Source organism: Terrapene carolina, unplaced genomic scaffold, assembly GCF_002925995.2.
Source record: "Terrapene carolina triunguis isolate 2854851 unplaced genomic scaffold, T_m_triunguis-2.0 Scaffold85, whole genome shotgun sequence".
Classification (NCBI taxonomy): Eukaryota; Metazoa; Chordata; order Testudines; family Emydidae; genus Terrapene; species Terrapene triunguis.
In genome coordinates, this window is record NW_020664436.1 from 39663203 (window position 1) to 39682242 (window position 19040).

Genomic DNA, 19040 nt, shown 5'->3' on the forward strand with positions numbered 1-19040 from the left:
CACACACACACACACACACACACACACACACACACACACACACACACTCCCATGCACAATAAAGCTACACTAATTCTGCAGAACAGAGATCCTTTGGGGTGGCAGAGTAAGAGGTGTGGATTCACCTGAGGGCTTGTCTACACTGGAAATGCTACAGCGACACTGCTGTAATGCTTCAGTGTAGACACTACCTACACTGATGGGAAGGGTTCTCTCGGTGGTGTAGGTAATCCACTTCCCAGAGAGGTAGTAGCTAGGTCAACAGAAGCATTCTTCCTTTGACCTCGTGCTGTCTACATAGGAGGTTAGTTCTGCTTCGCTACATCACTCATGGGTGTGGATTTTACACACCACTGAGCAATGTGGCTAGGTTGACCTAACTTTTTAGTGTAGACCAAGCCTCAGTCACTGAAATATGCATCTAATGATGCTGCCACTCAAATGTTGCCATTTATTTCAATGGGAAAAGCATTAGGGCTTGATTCAAAACCCATTAAATCAACAGACATTCCCGGGCTTTAATGGGCTTTGGATCAGGTCAGTCCCATAACTGCAAAAGTATGTACTATGTCTGAAGATGACAATTCATTTATTCTTAGAGCATGTCTACCCTATGGCTGCTATAGCAGCACAGCTATGGCACTGCAGCTGTGCCACCATAGTGCCCTGAGTAGATGCTTCCTACGTAGATGGAAGGGGTTTTTCCACGGATGTAGTTAATCCATCTCTCTGAGAGATGGTAGTTAGGCTGATGAAAGAATTCTTCACATCCCTGAGCTACATAGCTGGGTCAATCTAATTTTTAAATGTAGACCAGCATTAGAGTCATCAGAAAGAAGGAGCTGATTCTGCAGTCATCACACTGGGGAAAGAACTGTGGCATTTAATAGTACTTTTGCCTGTAATATGACTATAGGTGTGGTCCAGATTAGGAAAAAATATCTGAACCCTGACGACACGTAGGGCACTCAAGACCTGATCTAGTAGCTTTAAAATGATTGCGATTTTAACTGCTGTAGAACAATAATTAATAGCAACATCTCTTTCCCACAACAGACTTTATATTATTGGGCACTTGTCATTTTTGTGTTGATTTTTTTTTTAAAAAGGCATACCTCTGGGCTTTCTACAGATTAAATTATGCTTGTCAACAGATGCAAATTACTGCCAGGCATTCTCCCATTTCACTGGGTTAAATACCCAACTGCAGAAAAGTCTGTAGCAATTTTTAGCCAGACACATTTATTATCTATTATAAGCTGACTGGAATGCTGAGAAGTCATCCAAGTAATAGGATAGGCTAATGTGTAGGCAATTAAAGCTCTAAAAACGGCCTCTCTTCCGTCACCTCATTGAAGGCATTTAATCTCTTCACTGACCATCTGGGTGCAAAGTATATACACTCCATCTTAAACTTTTTGATTCTAATCCTAGAAAGGGACTAGTTGGTACAGAGTTCCAGTAGGACCCTGCCTAGGCTAAAAGGTCAGCACAGGCATAAAACTTTGTAGGATTGGTGCCTTACATTAAGATTTGAAAAACAATTGCACTTACTCATGAATGTAGAAAGTGTAAGCAAAGCTAGACTAAAAACAACCTACACTCTGTTGGGAATGATTCCTTTCAGAGCATGCTCAAGTCCTTTCTCACATAGTTATTTCAAGGTCTGACCTTCATAAAGAAACTCTCCTGAGAGAAGCAGTCCATACTTCTTTATTAGAGCACTTCACTTTAGGACAAGACAGACAGAATAACTTCTTGTCCCCCATACCTGTGACACATAGTTGCCAAATAATAAAGTTTCCTCAGCATGCACGTTTGATTTTTTTTTTTTGTATCTTTGTATTTACTAAGTTCAGTGGTAATTGATATATAGCTAAAAATCCTCCCCATGTTTTTTTTTTTTTATTTATTTAGAAAATGATAAAAAAGTAACAGAAATACAGGGGCAGAAGGCAAAGAAAGGAGAAGGGAAGATTTGCTCTTCTCTCCCCTTTATTATTTTAAGGATGAAATAAAAATACTATGGAGGCACAGGTTGTAGCTCCATAGTTAAGGCCGACGTGAGTTTTGCATTTAAAGCAGCGGTGCCCAGTCATGGCATCCAAACAACCTTAATTCTGCCCTGTAGTGACATTAAAGGTATGTCTACACTGAGAGGCGACACATGGGGTGGTCAAACACCCCCCCCCCCCGAACCTTTAAATTGTGCCGACCCACACTATCAACATTTACATGTTGCCTCTGTAAAAAGGTGTGGTCTTAACTCAGATTAGCTAACCCTGTTGGAGGTATTTGGGTGGAAACAGCACGGCAACACAGCTTTTAACTTGGTTCAGCAGCTCAAGTTCAACCCTGAGCTGCGCTAGAGGCTTCAACTTGAGCAGCTAACCCAGGTGAAAAGCCAAGTTGTTGTGTCTTCACTGTTATTTGAACCCAAGTTAGCGAATGTAGGTTAGCTAATCCAAGTTAAAACACATCTTTTCATGCAGTGTGTAATCTAGGTGGGGGGATTAAAAAAAATCTAATGTGTCTTTAAAAAACAGTTTAATTGAACATGGAACTTCAACAACTATTATGCATTAATTACAATTGTCTAGTTACTGCATGATGTTACTATAGGGCAGAGTTAAGTTTGGTTAAGGAAAAGTACATCTCCATACCTTCATGTTCGGATTTCTTAAATTCAACTTTAACTCTGAATTTCCTGGGTTTATACCACTTATTTTGAGGATAATTATGCCCCTATAATGGTTTTACCCTAAACATCTCATATGTACTTCCAAAATTAACTTCATTTTGTGTTGGAAAATATATACACACACGCGAGTGATACTACAGTTCTTACCTTTAAAACATCTTAAATGAATTTGCCTTGTGTGGTATCTTTGAAAAACCAATATACTGCAATGGAGAAATCATTCTCTTTTGCCATGGCTATCAAAACAAAGCAACTGTTAAGCAACCTTAATGGTAGTTTATATTGAAAACTACTCTTCCTTTAAAAAAAGCCCTCCAATAACCTTTACCTGCAGCTTTGGACAGTCTAACCATGGGTCACTTTTTCAGTGTGTAGAGCCATAGTTTTCCACCATGAATCTCAAATACCACTGTATGTATACCCTTCAGGCCGTTTTGTTTTCCCAATACCCAAACTGGCCAAGCCTGCCTCCTTGCAGCAATGTTTATGGGAAGGGGAGAGCCATTTCTTTATTCCTTGACTTTGTACTTGGGCTGTCTCATCCTTAAGATTCTGGTTTTCAATGTCAGAGTTAGTTGCTCTTCTAGGTAGCCACAAGTGATTGTCCCAAACTAACAGTATCCAAGACCCAGTTCAGGTTACTTTGAATTTAAGTTGATTGTATTGTCACATCAGAAAATGGAAAGAACATCATAAAATAAAACGTATCTGGAAATAAACTCTGACACTACAGAAAGCAATGCTTAGTGAGAACAAAGCTCAGGGTACAGAGTACTGAAATATTATCTATACAGCACAGCAGAAAAAGTCCTTGCTCTCCCTCAACCTACAACTGTCCATTTCAGCCATCTAGAAGAAAGCTCACTCACATGTTCAGCAAGGTAGGGGTGTGTGTGTGAGATACCTTCATTTTATGGCCTTCTGCTAAGGTCATTATAATGTACCATTTCCTCACCTCCCCTGAACAGTAATTAACTTTTAACTTGTTTTCCACTAAAATGAAATGCATTCCTTTTCAGATGCCAGCTTATGCTAAATAAACAATGCCACTTTATGTTTCCCAATACATACAAACATTTAAGCAATACTGGGTCTGATTCTGACTTCACTTAAACTGGTATAAAACAGATGTATTGTAAAGTCCAAGTCACCTAAGTTATGTGGGTACAAACAAGATCAGAGGCAGACTCAGTATCTTTAAGTACCCACACCTCCACTGTCATATAGAGTTTTTTGTTCAACTTGCTAACAATCCAAACACAAGGCATGTTTTGGGAAAGTTCCTATCTGATCAGGGCTGCAAAGTCACACAGCAGAAATAAGATTAATTAAGATAAGAGACACCGGATACATTTGACGTCAGAAAGACTCAGATTTAATTCAAATCTATCTTTGTAACAATATTAAATGAAAAAACCTTACCCTTAAGGTTCAATCAACTGAACTCTCGAATCCTCAAGAGAAATTCCACACATTGATCTTTTAAGAACAAGTCAGGGAAGCAAATTCATTACGGCCTGTGAACTAGTCATGCGGCCATAAAGGGAAAGTGCCTAAATAGAGCATGGAGGAACTTCTACACCACTGTCCAGTCAGGGATCTGTGAGTTTGGTCTGCAGCTTCTTGTGGATCCCTGGTCTACATCTACATGGACAATGCAAACACTGCTCTCTGCATCTTTTGTGAGGCTTCTTGGAGAGGAGCTGACATAGCACACACAGGACCCAGGTCATGGATTTCTGAAGGAAAAAGTTTTCCTTCTTCTCTATGGAATGTTTTCCATCAAAGGGATCGAGCTCACATAACATTCTCTTCCAGTAGAAAATTATTTAATCTTTTGTTAGATTTGAAGTTACTCCCATTCGATGCACAATCTGATTATACAAGCAAGTCAGTAAAAGCAAGCATTTGCACATCAACTGCTCTGTTACAACCATCAGCTGTTCAAACCAGAAAGCACAATACATATTTTACTGGTATGAGTGTGGTTAAATGGATGCTAGCAAGATTAAATATAAAGACAAGATTTTTTAAAATCGGAGCCCAAATTAAGGCTCCTAGATCTAAATAAATGGCCTAATAAGAGGCCTAATTTTTAGAGGTATGAGCACCCAACAGTTCCTATTAAATTCTGGCCTGATTTTCAATGGGAGTTGCTGAGTGCTCAGCACTTCTGAAGAGCAAGAACCTTTACCTTAAGGTGCCCATTTTTGAACACAGAATCCTAGAAATGTAGGGCTGGAAGGGGCCTCAAGAAGTTATCAAGTCCAGACCCCTGCACTGAGGCAGAACCTAGTAAACCTAGACCATCCCTGACAGAGGTTTGTCCAACTTGTTGTTTAAAATCTCCAATCATGGGCATTAAGCCTATTCCAGAGTGTGATGGGACACACCCTCATTCTGGTACAGAGGAGACTAACAAACTCTTCCTGGCCTCTTCAGCGCTAACAAGGCACACTTGCAAGGTTTGTTCAGCCTGGAGGGAGAAGAGCTTAAAAGAAGAAAACTTACAGCAGAACTGGGCAGTGAATAGTAAGAAGGCTGCTCTGTCCCAGAGACTGCTGGTAACGGAGGTGGTCCAGCCGAGGAGGAGACAGCCACCTCATGCACCGCTCACAAAGCTGGTCTGACTGGCAGCAAAGCAGTATGCCCCAGAAGGAGAGGCAAAAGGTAAACCCCACAAAGAAGCAATAGACTGACAGACTAGGCCCATAGGGCTAAATCCCAAGAGACTGCCTGAGAGACTGGCCATCTTTTCAGCCAGATCCTCTTCTCTTGCAAGGGGAGGAGAGGAAGAGAAGACAATCCTTTGCCGGTGCGTGTTTGCCTCAGAGAGCTCCCCCAGGTGCTGCCAATTTGGGGAAGAGAGAGAGAGAGAGAGAGTAAATGACAGAGTGGGACCTGGCTGGGGGAGGGGGGGATTCAGGGAGCCCCTGCACCCCACACAGACCTTAACAACCCTTACAGTTAGAAAGTTTTTCTTAATATCTAGCCTAACTCCCCCTTGCTGCAGATTAAGCTCATTACTTCTTGGCCTACCTTCAGTGGACATCGAGAACAATTGATCACAATTCTCTTTACAACAGCCCTTCACATGTTTGAAGGCTTATTAGGTCCCCCTTCAGTCTTTTCTCACTGATTAAACCATGCCCAATTTCTTAACCCTTCCTCATAGGTCAGCTTTTCTAAATCTTATCATTTTTGTTGCTCTCCTCTGAACTCTCTCCAATTTCTCTACATCTTTCCTAAAGTGTGGCACCCAGACCCAGTACTCCAGCTGAGGCCTTTCCAGCATCGAGTAGAGTGAGACAATTTCCACCCATGTCTGGTATACAACACTTCTGTTAATACACCCCAGAATATTAGCCTTTTTCACAACTGCATTGTATTGTTGACTCATTCAACTTGTGATCCACTACAACCCTGAGATCCTTTTCAGCAGTATTAACACTTAGACAGATATTCGCCATTTGTGCATTGGATTTTCCTTCCTATATGTAGTTCTTTGCACTTGTCTTTATTGAATTTCATCTTGTTGAATTAAAACCAATTCTCCAATTTGTCACGTTCATTTTGAATTCTAACCCTGTCTGCCAGAGTGTTTGCAACTCTGTTCCATCTTGATGTCATCCAGAAATTTTACAAGCATTGTCTCCACTCCATTATCCGAGTCATTAATGGGCACGTGCACACACACAATTTTTAAATTAATGTCTTCACCTGTGTTACTAACACAATTATTGAAATTGCTTTCACTATTAATGCTGTTTGCTTACTTTTTGCCTCTCTCTTTACTTGAAAAGTGAAACTAGACTAATCAGTTTTACTTTGTTTTAAAAAAATCAATTAAAATATACCTATTTCCATTAGGTTTTGTATACACTTAACTGTCTTAGTCTTAAAAAACACAATCAAAATGTTGGGTCTAAATCTATGACAACAAAGATTTAAAATTGGTGTCTACTGTAGCTTAGTTACTGATTTTTTCCTTTAGCATATTATACTAAAGTACCATGGCAAATACGCTCAAATGTTTTTTCCTCTTTCCCCAGAAAATAAAGGACGACTCCTCTCACTCAAGATGTGAGATGACCAGCATGGCAGCCCAGTATGAATACTTGGCATGAAAGAAGAAAGTAACAGCCAGAAAGAGCCAGTGGTGAAGCAATTCCTACAATTTCTGCATGTACTATATACTACAGCTACAAAGGGACTGAACATGGTTAGAGAACTAAATGGACAGATCCAGCATGAGACTGAGTCATATAAAAGACATAAATCACCTGAAGACATCCCTATTAAACTGCAGACATTGCTCTTAATCATCACTGGGCTTAAATCTGTTCCCAGTTAAACATTCCAATCAAGTGTATTGTATAAAAAGACGGCAAGCAGTCAATAAATGCACAAAATATTATTTCGTACAAGAAATTCTCAGAAGATCTGGAATTTTAAAGCATACCAGTTACTGTGACAGTCAGAGAGAGTGAAAACAAAATTTTGTAATTAAAAAAAGTTCTAGTGCCTCAGTGGGAGGTGCCGGAAACCTGAAATTTGGCAAAGACGTAGACCCTAGGAAATGCTTTCCAGTGGTCCAATGAAAATAGTTTTTGATGTGGCAGAGTTATAAGGGTTTAACAATCATGTACTTCACATATGCACATTTGTTTTAACATTTAACAAAAAACAATCTGCCAGTGTTCCATTGGCAATGCCCACATAAATAGATTCATAATTTCCATGGAATAGATATATTCCACCTGATCTGTGCATATGCATGTATTAGAAAATTGAGTGGGGTTTTAGTTTTAAATATGTAGATGCTTTGTGGAATATGGTGTTGTGTAAGGAATTGGGGCTCAAATAATAAAGGTGCAGATGGAAGAGAAGACAGGATTCTGAAGAAGGCTATAGCCTCTTCCAAATTACAATGCATAAGTAAGAACACCAAAGGCTGCTATCTCATTCCTTGCACATGTTGTGCAGTCCACAATGTTCTACTAGCATACAGCAAATACTTGCACATGATGGAATTCATTTCCATCAATTCCTTCTTCCTTTTTTCTAAAAAAGCTAGGAAGTTCTATACAAAACAGCTGCATTAAATGAACATTAAGGCTACAAAGTGAAGCAAGCAAATGTTAGGAAATGCCAAAATTAGGGCTGTCAATTATTAGGGCTAGATTTTGTGCTGCACCTCTCAGGAGCATCCCTGGAGGAGGAGCTCTAAAGCTACCTTGGTGCCTCCTCAATTCTGCCAGCTCCAGGAGCTGGTGCCGCCCTTAAGACTGCTCTTACAACAGCCTCCCCATGGCTCTCAATGAAGTGTTTCACAGTTCAAAACAGCTGTAGTGATGAACATAACGGCCACTCCCTCACCAGGGTGCTGCAAGGGCTGTCAGAGTACAGGTGCCACGTAAGGGGGACTAGGATCTGGCCTTCAGTCTTTAATTATATGATCACTTCTTATTTTTTCCCCTCACAGAAACCATGACTTATTCACTGTGCACGATGGACTGATCAGTGAAGGAGGCAGATGTTTAAAGTTCATTTTTTTTCTTCGTTGTTTAATGTGTGGTCCTGTGCCTCATACACTGCACAACATCAAAACTCTGCTCTGAGAAGAATGTTTCCTTCATTCTTAGACTTTCCTATGATGCCACTCACAGGCGCCTCTGATCACCTAATGTTACTGAATTTACTTTCAGAATAACCCTGTGAGCACTCCATTTTACAGATGGGGGAACTGAGGAACAGACCAATCAAGTAATTTACCCAAAGTCACACCAAAGTGAGACCCAGTTCAGTGTCTTAAACACAAGAGCATCATTTCCCCTCCCTGAGGACTCCTGTCTCACTTCCTGACTACATCAGCTTCATAACAAACTCTATAACTTCAGTGAATGATCCAAAGTCGTTCTGGGCCCAGGCCTGTCCAATTTGCATACTGAATGAGGCAGGAGTCCTGTGAAAAAATATTATAGGACCACTATAATTAGGATTCTATCATAAATGCAACACATACATGCAGAGTATGGAATTATAGCTAATATGGAAAAAGAGCCATACAAAAATCAAGCAGATTGAATAGGTACAGAAGCAATCCACTTACTATCTTTTTGCTCTCTTCCCTGTGGCCAAGTTCTCGAACTCGCTCCATGATAGCCTCCTCAGAGGGTTTAACTGTTACAGAACTGTTGCTAAGAAGGGTAGCAACTTGCTCTTTAAAAGCACTCAGCAGGCTCTGAGCAGTCCTGGCCTCGTCTATGCTGCTTTTCAGACTCCCATCCATCTCACTGGAACATCTCTTCAGGTGGTGCAGTTCCTGCTTTGAGGCTTCCCAAGCCCTCTGGCTAGCAGCCAGCCTATCTTGGAGGCTTCTGATCTCCTTCTCTAGACTCTGTTTGGCTGTTAAAGCACTGTCCAGATCCTAAAATACAAAAAACATAAAACCAGGCTTAATCCAGGCCAAAAATAAGGACTGAGGGCTAATTTTCAGCATGGAGAGGTGAGTAGCAGAGAGGTGCAGGAACTAGTAGCATTAGGGCCAAAGTTGTTCATTATGGGCCCAATCTTGCAAGTCCTTCACAGACAGAATACCGAGTGAGGCAAATAGGACTCCCACATGCATTTAGTATCAACTACCTTCATGGTATAGTGAATGGGGAAGTAAGATTTGAAGATGACACAAAATTAGTTAGATCTATAAATACATTGCTTAGATTGTGATGACTTTCATTAAGAAAAAACGGTGACTGGGAAACTCAATGGTGGATGAAATTTAACACAGACAAGTGCTGGTAATGCACACTAGAAGAAATGGTGTAAAATTTAAAACTACTTGCATATACTGATGGGGGCTAAATTAGTGATATAGGAAAAGATCAAGGCAACATCTCAGCACACTCCATGAAGATATCTGAATAATAGGGCCCCAGGGGTTTTAAAAAACAAAAAACAAAAAGTGACAAGCATACCAGAATTATTTCCACACAAAATAGGGGCGTGGCTAAATGAGAAAAAAAGTTTATAATAGCATATAAGGAAAGTGCAAATATTCAAATATTGATTGGTTGCCTCATCTCAAAGAAGGCACAGATGAGAGAGAGAGAGAGAGAGAGAGGTGGAGAGATGAAGAATAAATCAGATTAGAAGCATGATGGGGAGACTTTCAAAGAAGGAGAAATTTTAAAACTGGGACAATGTAGGGCAACATCACGTTGTCCAAAGGAGGTGAGGAATGTCAGTATCAAACTAGCCACCTTTCCCCTTGAGCCTACAGTTGCCCGTGTGTGTGTGAATATTGCTCAGTCTGGGAAAGGACACAGCACCTGTGATCAAGTCCTGGCCTTGACCACCTTTATCGAAAACGGTTTTTGACAAAATCTAAAAACAGGATCCATCTTCTTGGATTTGACTGCCGCCTATGACACAATTTGGCACAGAGACCTTTTGTTTAAACTCTCTCAAATTACCCGCATTGGGTGTTCGAAGTAATAGAGCTCTCTTTCTCCAACACAGGCAGTTTACAGTACACCTGGGCAACTGCTGTAATTCTTGGAAGTGTCAAATCAATGGCCTCCCTCAAAGCTCAGTTCTTTCACCGATGCTGTTCACTGTGTACATCAACAACCTGCCAGCTATGCTCTCGTGCAAGTTCATCTATGCCGACGACATCTGCTGTAGCCACCAAGCTGTCCTTCTCAAAAATTGACAAGACCTTGAATGAAGATGTGAATCTCATGGCAGAGTATTGTAGTCAATGGCACCTGCAGCCGAGCTTTTCTAAGACTGTTTCTAGTGTATTCCATCTGAATAATGCAAATGCAAACCAGAAGTTAAACATTTTCCTCAATGGCCAATGCCTGCGGCATGATCCAAACCCAGTTTACCTCAGTGTGACATTGGATAGATCATTAACGTATCGCAACCATTGAGGAAGACGGCAGTCAAAGTCAGCACTCAGAACAACCTGCTCAGAAAATTGGACAGTTCAACCTGGAATGCGAGCGCCCGGAAGCTTAGATCATCAGCCCTTTCCCTCTGCTATTCAACAGCAGAGTACTGTGCTCCTATCTGGTGTCGCTCATCTCACGCGAAGTTGATTGACGTAGAGCTTAACAAAGCTATGTATATTGTTAGCAGGACTCTGTTGCCATGGCTACCAATACTTAACATAGCACCACCCCATATTTGCCATGAAAAGGTCTCTTTCATGCTGCTAGCAAAGATCCATGAGAATAGCGACCTGCCGCTGTACTCAGACCTCTTTGACCACCCAGCAGCTCACCTGTCTTCTAGATGCCTGTAATGGGGTTGGCACCCACCTTTCATCAGCACCTCACATGGTTGATGGTTTCTTTGGCAAGTCTTCAGTGACTCAGCCCTCCAGCCACATCACACACACTGTCTGTCGGTGGAACAGACCCCTTTTGATATACAGTCTTTACCTTCTCCCAGCCCTGGCCTGGGGCCATACCTCCAGGGCTTCCTCCCTTAAGACATTATCTTCCTGCAGCCCTCTCTGGGCTGAGTTCTTGCTCAGTCCCCTCAGCCAGTCAGGAGCTCCTTCTTAGCTCTCCAGGTCCCTGCCCACACTGAGATTTCCATGCTGCTCTTTCAGCCAGCCAGGAACACGATCCTCTCTTCCAGCTCCAGGCAGCAACTGACAGAGAAGTGTCTCTGCTGCTCCTTTTTATATGGCCCTCCTGGCCCCCGATTGCCTGCTCCTGCAGTCCCTCTGATTGGCTGCTTCCCTTGCAGCCACTCTAGGCCACTTGGAGGACTTCTCTTCTGCTCCTCTCTGGAACGGGGTGTGGTAGGATTCTGAGGCCTCCAGAAGGGGGCCTCTAGGCCTAGTCTAGCCTGTCACAATTCTCTTTATGTTCATTTATGCCACCACAGGACATGACGGTGGAATCTGCTTGGCATGAGTGGTCAATGAGGACATCATTAATCACTCTCTCATCACTGATGCAACCTGTCCATCAGGTTTTGATCTGCTAAGGCACCTGTGTTCATCTCTGACCCAGTTTCAAAGAGGACAGGGCACTGTGCAGCCAATCTCTTTAAATGGGATTTTGCTAGTGATGCAGCTATGGTCAACTTCAGACTGTGTCACATATCATTGTCGAGTGCCCACTGACTTATTTCGACGGCAGGCTAACGGCTCTCCACCTGGCTGATGATGGCACCATTAAGTGGCTGGGCATGTTGCACATATGCCAATAAGTCTGGACTCTGCAAATTTAGGGGACATGGCAGGGTAGGTGAGTCAGGACAGCAGCCCTATCTAGCATCCCTGTAGAATCATCTTTAGAAATTTCTGAAGAAGTTAATTCTTGCATAGTCCTTCTATGTCCCTTAAAAGGAGTGTACACAGCAGGAATACACAGACAATGATAGCAAAGATCCCAAAGGAGCTATGTTGCCATGAGATGCTTGAGCCTGGGGAATAATGCATAGGGGCTGCTGCTCTGTGAATACTCCAAGATCCTGGGAATATTCTCATGGATCTCATTGGATCTCACTGTTGTAGAGCCATGACCCTTGCCTCGTCTTGTGTAAACTCACAGCACTTGCCAAGTAAATTTTCTCTTCTTTGTGATGATCCAGTCATCAGTTTGAGAAAGAGATAGAGGCAGTAGATGTGTCAGGGGTATATAAAATAATGAATGGTATAGAGGCGGCCAGTTGGACCATGCTGCATACACTGTGCTGTGAAATAAGAACAAGAAGCCATTCAATGAAAGAGAACATTTTAACACATACAAAACCAAAAACATGGTTCTGCTTCATTTAATCAGCCTGTGAAACTCTTTGCCCCAGGATATTAATGAGACAAACAGTTTAATAAGATTTTTAAAAGGATTAGAGATTTATGTGAATAAGAATAAACTCCACAGTCAAACTAGCTGGGATTACAATGTAGCAAGGAATATAATCCTTCACACTTCAGGGCACTGTTTGATTAACAACTAAGAATGGGAAGGAATTTCCCTTCCCACAAGGTACAACTTTACACAACCAGGTGGGTACATTTACAGGGAGTCATTTGCCTTCTCCAGAAGCATCAGGGTTCAAATACTGTGGGAGGCAGGATACCAGACTTAATTGGTCAGGTTTGTTGCAATGTGATAATCCCTGTGTTAAATACATTTAAGAATAAACAAAGAAACAAAACCATATTAATTAGATGAATATTGTCATTACTCATTACTAAACTAATTTTAGAACTGTCAACCAAATCTTGGCATAGTTCATTTTATGTCCCTTCTTCAACTCTAAAGAGGTCCTCTTAACAGAGAAATTATGCGAATCAAATTATGGGTATTATAGGAAAGAATGGAGGGAGGTCTATTCCAATTATAATATTACTTCATCAGTCTGTAGATTTCCTTTCACAGGTCGCAGCACAACAGCAGCTAGTCAACATAAGTGAGAGCATTAACCAGTTATGATCTCAGTTTATTTTTTTTTAATTTGCAAACAAATACAGTTGCTTCAAAAGGCCACAGTACTGAAATGACAAATTGGATAAAATAATTCAAAAGGAACATAATTATTGTGCCTCTCTCTCATTTTAAGTGTCATGGGTTATAGCAAACCATTTATTTTTTAAAAACTTTCTTTTTAAGAGTCATATTTACAAGTCAGCTGATGCATAAATCTTAAAAAATAAACAAATGCAAGTTGAAAAGAGTAGTAAAATTCTATGTTAAAATTAAATGCTGAACAGCTTCATAGATATAGTTTATCAGGTCAATATACATATTTAACACGTTTTTAATTATAATTTTAGGATGATCTTGCCAATCATAGCAAATGTTGGAACTGCAGACAAGAAAATGCCAATATCTCACATATTCTGTGTATTCATAAAAAATTGTTCATAGTACAAGCCGGATCCAAAGCCCACTGAATTCAATGAAAAACTCCAATTGACTTCAGTGGATTTTGAATCATGGATTGTGGAGTCATGCTGCTAGCCAGGATTTCTCAGTGTGCAAGTCAAATGACTATTTATGATTATGAAGTATGAGTTTATTATACCATACAAATAATCTGGTATCTGACAGACAAGATACTTTACTACCAGTTCTTTCAATGGAATCTTTAGGAAAACATTTTGTTAAGTACTATTCAATGAATTTCTCTCTATTTCTGAAGAACAAATTTTACAGCAATTTAAAAAAAAAAATCTGGCTCCAATTGCATCTCCGGATACTCCTGATTCTCTATGGAAGAATACTTGTAATATTTGTTTTTTTGTTTTGTTTTTTTAACTCCCTCAAGCTTACTTCAAGGAATAAAATATGGATTTCTTAGCATACATTTCTACTCATCTATCAGACTCCTACCTCAGAGTAAAATCAATAGTTCTATATGTTCATGCTGACTTACACAACATCCACCCAGCTACCACTTTGAGAAGGCAATAACCGGGGATACAGTTGTTGAATGAGAGTGAAAACATCACTTCATCGACATATAGGAAACATCAACACTAAAGCAGAGCTCTCTAACAAAAGCATTTTAATCTCCTAATATTCTTGAGACTTCATGAACTTGAAGGTGATAACAGAAAAGTACTTTTTTTAAAACTAAGCACAAAAAAAATATCTCCAACCAACACCCTAGCCTGATAAGAGTTTTCCAAACTAAATTTTGTTGGTAATAGCATGTGTTGAAATCTTACCATCGTTTACTTTCATTTCACACCATGTTCTTCTACTGAAAAATGCATTTTTCATTTCTAGAAATAGATCTCTAACACACACAGACATGCACACTAGAAAATAATTTACCTTGCTAAGCTTGTCCGTGTCTTGGGAGTAGGCTACGGCCTTTTTCTGCTCTTTGCTGACTTCCGAAACAAGCCTCATGATGGTTTCTCTGCTAGCTTTTGACTCTATCTCATGAACATTGATAGCCTCTGCAAGAGTAGCAATCTGCCCTTTTAGCATTGTATTTTCTTTATGCATCTGATTGACCTAGACAGACATACCATTCAAATAGTATATATTACTACAATTCTTACACTGTTTCCTGTTAACAATTGTCTTCACTCATTTAAATGCATTTTCTGTTCCTCATCATCATAAAAAATGTTGTTTGTAAAACCTTTAGGGTCAGATCTATGACTATGTTCTGCTATTTATTTCCAATGTTTCCTTATAAACAAAGTAGAAAGAGCCCATAATACACCATGAGAAAAGTATGCCTTAGCATAGCAAATGTTAATTTGGTTTAGTTATCCACATACAAATTCTCAGCACTAGATCAAATATCATCTGGAGGGCTGTTGTCATTTCTGCATGTCCACACTGATAAGGCAGGGCAGAAAAAAAAATAGATTATACAACTATCTTTATGTGGGAAGCAGACAGCTTTTCCATAAGATTTATGGCTAGCAAGCCTTTGGAATGGGAAACCAGCACAGGACATTGAGAAGTGATTTTACATTTGAAATATTCTGAGTCATAGGGAACCATGTGATTTGGCAGCAGACTCTTCTTGACCATATGAGAGAGTAAGGCTATCTCCTAACAAAAAGGATTTGGGGAGCTCTTTTGAGCAGCAGCCAGAATTCAGGGAAAGACGAGCCCCAAGCATGCGTTTGATCTGTTGAGGTAATGCTGCAGTAACTCCAAGAAGTGTAAAGCCCCACAGGTCTAGAACCCAAGCCTGTAAAACTACCAAGTAGCTGGCAGCTCCAGTCTGCCACCCAGCAGCAGCTGTAACCAACTTGCACTCCATTTCCCATGACCCACTGTGGACACAGACCATGGGAAGTTCCACCTCAAGAGTCTGACAGACAGCAGCCCCATGGCTCCTGATTGGCTCACTGCCCTATATAAACCCAAGGAGCATTCCAGGAAGCGTCCAGGCAACTGGCTGCTCTGTAGCTGCCATGACCTTTCCTGCTCGATCTCAGCTTGATTTGAACTTTGCCACTTGACTCGAACCTTGAAACCTTAGACTCTGACACTGGCCTGGACCTGACTACAAACTCCTCTGCTACTCCCAGCCTCAGGTTTGCCACTGCTCTGTCCCTTGGCCCTGACTGCCATTGTGGGAATCCTACAAATCTGGGGTGGGGAATATCTCATGACATTTCAAAAAGAGCAGAAAAATACAGGATTATATGTCCCCTTGAGTCCTACTTGAATGATGACTAAAGGTGAAGGTGCTCCTATTCTGTCTTTAACTCTAGTCGTTGCTGAGAGAAAAGACATAGATAAGGGGGGGGAAATCCAGAACAAATACTCTGTTCTAATACACACTGCTTTCAGTGTGCCCGTTAGAAGAGAAGTAGAGGTGAAAGACTAGCCAGAGAGTGCAAAAGATGTATTAAAGGCGGGTAGGGGGTGCCATTGATTTCATTTTCCTGAATGGGAGCTCAGCTTTCAAAATTTTGGGAAATGCTGGAGGAGAAAGGTATTAAAGATTTTGTATAGCATTCTCTCAGAACTATGCGTAATGAATGAATAAGATTCAATTGTACCTTGTAGTAATTGTGAGTGTTTTGGTACAGGTTCAGAATTAAGGTTGTTTCAGTGTGTGTCACTGAGAATGTTTCTGTTTAATGGCATGACTGCATTAAATGAGTGTTAAGAGTAGTGCCAGAATTGTCATAGTGGAATTTTATAGTTTTTAATATTTTTAGACAAGCATTTAATTGTATGTATTTTCTTGATTTGTACTTAGCAATCATAATTGTAAGTTAATATTATAGGAACATACATAAGGCCTCCCTGAGTTCAATGAGAGCTGTGGAAGATCAGCACCTCTGAAAACTAGGCCAATATTTGTAAACACTATTTTTATGGTAATATGCTCTGTATATCCTTATTTGACAACAAAATTCTGACCTTTAACATTTAAGTTGTTTAAACAAGTGTTCTATTTTTCTATTATAAAAGAAAATTGCTGTATTAAATTTTCTACATCAAACCAAATATTTCAAAGACAGTGCACCCTTCTATATTAATATCTATTAGAGCAATACAATGCAGTTAAATATTTAACAAGTCTCTTCAGTATGTAGGCAAAAATAACTGCACATAAACACCTTTGAAATTAAATGTTTGTGTGGTTCCTCTTTTCCTCTGATGTCTACGTCCAGGAATCCAGAAAGCTGTGCTAAGAATTCACCATGCTTCCAGCTGATCTTAGAAGCTTGATTCTTGCTTTCTTCACACTCATTCAAATATTTGCTAATCAGCCAAAACAAACACACATCAGGAGGAATATTTAGAAACAGGATTTTCTAAAGCAAAAGGCAAAATTATCTCAAGCTCCTTGCTTGGGCCTACCTATTCTAGCACAACCTTCACCTTCAAGTTAAATGTGGTTTAATGCATATACTATGGGCCAACAGGGACAGGGAGCACTGTTAGATGCAGCACATTCTGCCCCTAAGAAAGCAAGCGCCTCACAGCCTTATCAAATGATGCCCCTCTGATGATGGGCTCTGAAGATCTCTCTTCAGTCCATGCCAGCAAGATGATTCTATGATGTGGTTTGTTTGGTAGGTGTCCTATTGAGGAGTAAAGCATGGGTTGGAAAGGAAGGAAACTCCAGAAGCACTCCCCAGTACACACCGTTGGAAAAATATCATGTATTAAAATCATGTTCTGTATTTTAATAAATAGCATAATTTTTGTAATTGAAATTAATAAAACAATTACTATGTTTTTAAACACACTGGATGAACTACTGGTTCCACATCACCAATTATGCATATTTAAGAGGACACTTTAAAAAAAAATTTCAACCAAAGAGTTAATTTCTGATGGACAACCTTTACTCAAAGCCCCAAGAGAACAGAAAATTCACATAAAGCCAGAGACTTTTGCCTTCAATTCTGCACAGAAGGGGAAGTTACTTTTCAGTTAAAGTAACTGGACTTCTTCAAGATGTGTGGTCCATAATCACATTCCACTGATGGTGCACATACAACTCATGAACCTGAGACTGGAGTCTTTTGGTCCAGCAGTACTCGTACAACACGCATGCACCCCGGAGCCTTCATGCTCCTGAGACCTCACACACCAGCTACCACTTGGTTCCTTCTCACCGCAGAACCCCCAAATAGGGACTCCACAGTAGAGGGGATGGAAGGGTGGGAATGTGCATATGGACAATACATCTCAAAGAACTTCCCATTCTCCTTCAGTAAGTAACTTCCCATTCTCCTTCAGGTGATTGTCCATATCCATATACCACTGCTGGTGACTCCCAAGCAGTAACTGTGCTAAGGAGGTGGGAACTAAGTGTAATTATTTAAACAGAGAGTGAAGAACTGCTTTACTCTTTGGGCCTGGAGGCCTCAGTCAGGATGTAGTGTCTTGGGAATGTGTACATTGATGCCCAAGTGGCTGCTTTACAAATGCAGTAGAACTAGGGTGACCAGATGTCCTGATTTTATAGGGACAGTCCCGATACTCTGGACTTTGTCTTATATATGCGTCTATTACCCCTCCATCCCGTCCCAATTTTTCACACTTGCTATCTGGTCACCCTAAGTAGAACCTCAGAGTTATAAACCTCGGGAATGGAGGTTGTTCATAACTCTGAAAAACACATTATGGTTGTTCTTTCAAGTTTACAACTGAACATTGATTTAATGTAGCTTTGAAACTTTACTATGCAGAAGGAAAATGCTGCTTTTAACCATCTTAATTAAAATGAAAACAAGCACAGAAACAGGTTCCTTACCTTGTCAAAAAACATTTTAAGCTTTCCCTTTTCTTTTCCTTTTTTTTTTTTTTTTTGAAGTAGTTTACGTTTAACACAGCACTGTACTGTATTTGCTTTTTTTTATTTGTCTCTGCTGCTGCCCGCACACTTCTGGTTCCAAACGAGGTGTGTGGTTGACTGGTCAGTCCATAACTCTGATGTTCGGAACGCTGAGGTTCTACTGCGTTTGATAATGGTAGACTTCACGGTGATGCTGCTGGTACAACTTGCACTCTAGTGGAGTGAGCCCTGATGGATGGTGGATCTACCATGGCCACTTCGCGGCATGTTTTAATACCATAAGAAATTCAGTTTTATGGTATCTGGGATGAACTTGCAGAACCTTTTGACCTCTCTGTGATGGAGGTTAACATAAAGTCTTAGTGATTTTCTAAATACTTCTGTTTAAATAGTAGGCCAGTGCTCTCCTGACGTGTAGAGCAGGGTTTTTCAATCCCTGGGTTGTGACCCAGAACTAGGGTGCCAGAATGTGGCACACATTCACATAGGAAGCCCGGAGAGGAGAGTGTCAGGTCCTACCCCGGGGGGGAAGGAAGGCCCTGGGCGGTTTCACCCTGCAGTGGTCCTGCAAGAC

At 40.7% G+C, this 19040-nt stretch overlaps 1 protein-coding gene across 1 annotated transcript in view; it reads right to left on the reverse strand.

Annotated features, from left to right (window-relative positions):
* CCDC170 (coiled-coil domain containing 170) overlaps positions 1 to 19040 on the reverse strand; it is an 83682-nt gene that overhangs the window by 37641 nt on the left and 27001 nt on the right. The window contains exons 6-8 of the mRNA XM_024200413.3: positions 16776 to 16920; positions 14509 to 14694; positions 8814 to 9131 (exon numbers count right to left, since the gene is read on the reverse strand). Of these exons, the coding sequence (XP_024056181.1) occupies positions 8814 to 9131; positions 14509 to 14694; positions 16776 to 16920 (649 nt within the window). The remainder of the gene's footprint in view (positions 1 to 8813; positions 9132 to 14508; positions 14695 to 16775; positions 16921 to 19040) is intronic.